General features: G+C 45.9%; 1 protein-coding gene across 1 annotated transcript in view; it reads right to left on the bottom strand.

Moving 5' to 3' along the window:
- Window positions 1-5,917, bottom strand: part of STARD6 (StAR related lipid transfer domain containing 6) — a 27,191-nt gene that overhangs the window by 1,142 nt on the left and 20,132 nt on the right. Inside the window, exons 4-5 of the mRNA XM_015415461.1 lie at window positions 5,095-5,209; window positions 3,341-3,434 (exon numbers count right to left, since the gene is read on the bottom strand). Of these exons, the coding sequence (XP_015270947.1) occupies window positions 3,341-3,434; window positions 5,095-5,209 (209 nt within the window). The remainder of the gene's footprint in view (window positions 1-3,340; window positions 3,435-5,094; window positions 5,210-5,917) is intronic.

The raw sequence follows: 5,917 nt of genomic DNA on the forward strand, positions 1-5,917 counted from the left end.
TGCGTGTGCGCACAGAATGCTCTTGCACTTTCGGGGGGATTTAAAATCCCCCCGAATTTTTTCCCCAACTTTTTGTATTTTTGTGCACATGTGGGGACTGGCCCACGTGTACACAAACCTCCCCCGCCCCCACCCAGCTGCCCCCGGAGCGCTGATTTAGCGATCCGCACTCCGGGGGCAAGTTGGGAATTAGATATATAGATATGGAGCAGAGGTCCATCAGTGGCTATTAGCCACAAGGTATAGATTGGGGCTCTGGGGCAAGTGATGCTCTGTCTTCTTGGTGCTTGGGGGGGGGTCAACAGTGGGAGGGCTTCTAATGTCCTGGCCCCACTGGTGGACCTCCTGATGGCACTGGTATTTCTGGCCACTGTGTGATACAGAGTGTTGGACTGGATGGGCCTTTGGCCTGATCCAACATTGGCGTCTCTTATGTTCTTATGTTCACTCCTTGGAGTCAAATAGGATCTTTATATCCCAGCTCCAGCCTTTCTTGGTAGTATGAGGAATAGACACCAAAAAGTATCCCTGCTGTCAATAGTTAATATAGCATGTATAAATATGTGGAATATTGACGTAAAGATATTACGTAGTTAAGTATGTAGGATTTCATAATTATGAACTGATAATAGGCATGTATACCAACTAAACAGAAAGCCTCTTTAACTTAGCCACTGCAGATATCTTTGCATTCCTTATTCCGAGCGGGTTTGCTCTTGTCAAATGGGAAAGGCTGAGACAATTGAGCACGTATTCGGTGGGGTACCAAGGGCAGGGCAGTGGGAGCAGTCCACCTCAACTGCAGGCAATAAGGGAGACCCCAGAAGCCTGATCTCCACTAGGGGTGTGAGTTCAGCTAAATTCGAGCCCAAAAAATACCCGGAAAATACCTTATTGCTATTTTTTGGTTATTGATTCAGCTGGATATCGATTTCGGATATTGGTCGTCTATCCAAAATGGCCAAGCCACCAAAATCCTGAAAATACTTGAGGTTTTCAGGACCACCAGATAGATGAACTTAAAGGGCATTTAAAGGGATTGCGGTCCCTTTAAATGCCTTCTCCAAGCCGCATGACTCCGCAGCTTAGAGCACTCAGAAGGCGTTTAAATGGCTTGCAATCCCTTTAAATGCCTTTGGAGTTCTCCAAGCTGCGGAGTTCTCCAAACCGCCATTACCATTCCCTCCCTGCCCAAACCCCGCAGGCTTCACCTCCCCCAAATCTTCAGATATTTCCCAACTTGGAGGTGGCAACCGTACCCTGACCTCATGGAAGGATGGGATAAAAATGTAATATTTAACTTCCAACTGCAGCTGGGGATCACATCTTTCAGTGCCCCCCCCCCACAATAATATTGTTTTTTAAGTCCCCGCAAATGGAGAACTAGCAAGTCAGGGATAAAGCTTGGCTGAAATCTTTAACCCATGACAAGCACTGTGCTTTCAAATATTCTTCCCAGACCAAAGTTGTTATTCCTCAGCTGCAGTCTGAAGGGGTACCGTTCTTCAAGAGTCTCCCTTTGCCACAGTTTGAATTGGCTGCTTGTCTTAAATGGTCTGTGTAAATGAATTTTGGCCTTAGGGTTCTATGAAAGTTAAGACCACTAAATGTACAGTGTAGGTACTCATTTAGTACAGGGCCATCATGGCACCTACTGACAGCACTCCCGGTGCCCGCTGATATCATTCCTAGAGATGTAAAATTTCCGGAAATTTTAAGTTCGGAAAAAAAACCAGTTTTTTTTTTTACAGTTTTTTTCAGGGGGAAATGGAAATTTTCGGAGAAATTGAAAAAAATGCTACATTAGCATTTCTTTTGTCTTTTTCTAGATTGAAAGTCATTCTGTTACTTTAGGAACATAAAATATGACTGTGGACATTTTTACGTGGCATGAAATTATCACAACTAGCATATTAAAGATATAGCGTACCCAAACAGTTATTACAAACAGAATACCCACCCACATGCAAAAACAAAACTGAAACCTTTTTATTTTCTTCTGACAATAGCACCTCCTAAAGGAAGAAATGCATCTTGTTCTTGCATTGGAGAGTTCAGTTTGTAACCTAGGACTTGCTTGTCCTCAGTGCACAGAAATTAGATCAATCTGATACCATATATATATTTGAACACCTTATCTTAAAATATTTTATTCATCATGTTAAAACAAAATGTTCCATAATCATTTTTTTTTCCTTTTCTTTTTTCAATTTTTCCAGTTTTTCGGGAAAAAACAAAAAAGGCTTCAGGGGAAAAAACGGGAAAAAAACAGTTTTTCCCCAAATTTTCCCGGTTTTTTTCCGAGCCTTCACATCTCTAATCATTCCTGGCACCCGCCAAGTCTTTTTAGGAAGTGGGTGATCTCTTTTGCCCAGCAAGCCTTCTGACTGGCACTGGAGACTGAATTGGCTCTGCGGGTTTTTAAAAAACTTTGGCAGCATCTTTTACCACAGCACAAGGATGTGTGACTGAAGCCTGCAGCAGCCATTTTGTGGCTGCGTCCATCATGCGGTGTCAGAATTCCAAAAGTGCTTGCAGGCTCAAAAAGGTCAGGGACCAATGCTCCCTCTAAGCTGTGGAGTCTTGTGAGCAAAAATCCTACTCTGTGAGCTACTGGCATTAAAGTTGCGAGCAAGGGATTTGGCTACTGCATAAATTCGTTTGCCCTGGAGCCCCATCCTTCTCGAGTTAAGACAGAAATGTGTGAGCTGGAGGCTAAAAAACTGTGAGCTAGCTCACACTAACTCAGCTTAGAGGGAACACTGTCAGGGACCCCTGATTTAGTACATCAAATGCTTCGGAATATTTTGCATTTAAAGAGTTTCTTCCTCGAGATCCAAACCTGGTTATATGGGGGATTAGTTCTGCTCATTGGATCCATTCTCCAAAGCAAGCACTTTACTGCTTTGTTGTATGGACTCAGGCAATCTGGCTAGTAAGGGCTAGGACAAAAACAGTACTGATATCCTAGCAGAGAAGAAGAAGATGAGGAGGTGGAGGAGGAGATTAGATTTATACCCCGCCCTTCACTCGGAGTCTCAAGAGTGGTTTACAATATCCTTTCCCTCCCCCCTCGCCACAACATACACCCTGTGAGGTAGGTGGGGCTGAGAGAACTCTTGAGAGAACCACTCTGACGGAACTATGGCTTGCCCAAAGTCTTCCAGCAGCTGCAAGTGGAGGAGTGGGGAATCAAACTTGGTTCTCCCAGATCAGAGTCCATGCACTTAACCACTACACCAGTTTAAAAAAAAATCTGTCAGGTTGTAAAGAACTCTTCCAGCCGGAAGCTGTTGTGCTAATTAATCATCTTTCCGCAATACTGTCTATAAACACTTACTCTGGAGAGGGATAACATGCATAGCTGGAAGGATAGGTTTGACCGCGAATGTAAGAAGAACACACAGGGCATTTGGGATAATCCACGCTGATAGCTGCAAAACAGGATTTAAAATCTGTTCAAAGAGCAAGCATGTAGCGTTGATATAACTGGATTTCTCAAAATGTCACTTGAGTTTCCTACAGCATACTGTAAGACCACTGAAATTTGTATATGATCAATCACCAGTATGTCTCCACCACCCCCATACACAAACACATACATGTCTCCGCTTTCTAGCTGCCTCCATAGAACTTACAGCTCGGGTTGCCCGGTCCCCTCGCCATGCCAGCTGGAGAATTTGGGGGGTGTTCCAGGACATCCCCGATGCCATGACGTCACTTCAGAAGTGATGTCATTGCGCTGGCGACATCGCACCGTGACGGTCTGATTTGAGGGCAAAACTCTATGGTTTTAGGCCAAATTTGCCATAGAGTTTTGCCCTCGAAATAGAGCATCCTGTGTGACATCCCCGGCGTGATGATGTCACTTCCGGGTGATCTCATCACATTGGGGACATCATGTGGGCATGTGGCTGTTTGGGGGTGGGATTTCCCCCGTCGGCCAGCTGGCTGGCGGCCGGCTGAAGCTCTGAAAACCGAGGGACTGATCATCCTACTTGCAGCTGACCAGGGGTCATCTAGGGTTGCCAGTCTTCAGGAGCTGCCTGGAGATTTCCTGGTATTTACAACTGATCCTCAAACGATAGAGATCAGTCCCCCTGTAGCAAACGGCTGCTTTGGAGGGTGGACTCTATGGCATTACATACCAATGAGGCCCCTCCCCTCCCCAAACCCCACCTTCCCCAGGCTCCGCCCCCAAAGTCTCCAAGTATTTCCCAATCCAGAGCTGGCATCTCTAGTGTCATGCCAGTGGGATAGCCTAGCAAGGGGTAATGAACTTCTATCTCATTCATGCACACGTACCCATATACACACACTACACCAGTGGTGGCGAACCTTTGGCACGGGTGCCAGAGGTGGCACTCAGAGCCCTCTCTGTGGGTACGCGTGCCATCGCCCCAGCAAGGCCCAGACCATCATTAAAGTGTCGAATTCTCTGCCAAATAATTTTAAGTAAATGAAAGCGTTTGGGGAGTCTGCAGGGCGGCACGGCACTAGCAGTCACATCGGGGGAGCTCCCGAGTGACTGATCGATTCTTCAGTTTAAAGGGGTCTCCAAACCAACGGAGACCACCCTGCACCCCGGGGAAGGGGTTGTAGGGAGCAAGGAGCTTGAGTTAGGGGTCCTAACAAGGGAGGCAACCCGTTAGGAGACCCCAAACTTGCTCTGAAGCAAGCCGAAGAAGCGAAGCTCACCATGGTGGGCAGGAGCTGTTGCTATTGCGGAGAAGCCAAGAGGAAGATAAGCGATTGAAAATACAAGCGTATAACAGTGAGTCAAGTGGAAACTTTTCTGTGTTTTCAAGAAAAGACTGTCATGATTGTTAACCCCAAACAGACTGGAATTCCTCTCCCCAATACTACTCAATCGGCCAATAACGGCAGGGAGGTCATTCCAATTAATCCCATGGTTTTGGCAGAGTGGTGGGGAAATAAAGGGGTGAAATACCAACATATTAATGGAATATCAGTATTGCCGTGTTGGCACTTTGCGATAAATAAGTGGGTTTTGGGTCGCAGTTTGGGCACTCGGTCTCTGAAAGGTTCGCCATCACTGCACTTCACTGTTCCCAAGGAGTAATGATTACTTACAATTCGTAGTAAGAAGATTGTTGTATTTTTTAATATGCAAAATGTAGACAAAATCTCTTGGTGGAACCAGCCCGAAGCCATAGCTGTGGGTAACGCTGTGATAAATAGCAGTGTCCTGCAATTACATTTTTTTTAAAAAACAAACAAACCGTAAACAAGAATCCTACAACAAATCAACACGGGGTGAGTTCGGATTGCCTAGAGATGTCCCAGAATTACAACTGATCTCCAGACTACAGAGATCAGTTCCCCAGGAGAAAACGACTGCTTTGGAGGGTGGACTCGATGGCACTCTATTCTGCTGAGGCCCTTCCCCTCTCCAGATCCTCCCATCCCCTGGCTCCGGGCCCCAAATCTCCAGGAATTTCCCAATCTGGAGCTGGCAGCCCTAGCAATTCTATCCCATTGAAATCCATGGGACTTCCTTCCGGGGGCTCTTTTTCTGGGGGAATGTGACGGAACGGAGTTCCGGAACCCCTTCGACAAAATTCGTTTTAAAATGTTTAAAAGTTTGAGAGTTTTTGGTATACAGATCGAAAACTTCATTTCCCCCTTGAGAGTTTCGGCACCTCTTTTTCCATAAAAAGGGCCCTGCTTACTGCCGCAAAAAGAAGTCCCAGTTTCTGATGTTAAATTTCCTTGCCCAAAAATTGCCCATTTTGGATTCTATGTTGTCAAAAAAAAGGCTCTCGCTGTTTGCGTCTGCAGGCAATCGACCACTGGCCTAAAGACCAGAATCCTTGATGCTTCCTGTTTCTGCCGAACATTTGAGAGGCTGTTGCTCCACATCCAGGGGCTTTGGAGAAAATTCAGGGCACTCTTT

The sequence above is a fragment of the Gekko japonicus genome, unplaced genomic scaffold, assembly GCF_001447785.1.
Source record: "Gekko japonicus isolate JY-2015 unplaced genomic scaffold, Gekko_japonicus_V1.1 scaffold1391, whole genome shotgun sequence".
Lineage (NCBI taxonomy): Eukaryota > Metazoa > Chordata > Lepidosauria > Squamata > Gekkonidae > Gekko > Gekko japonicus.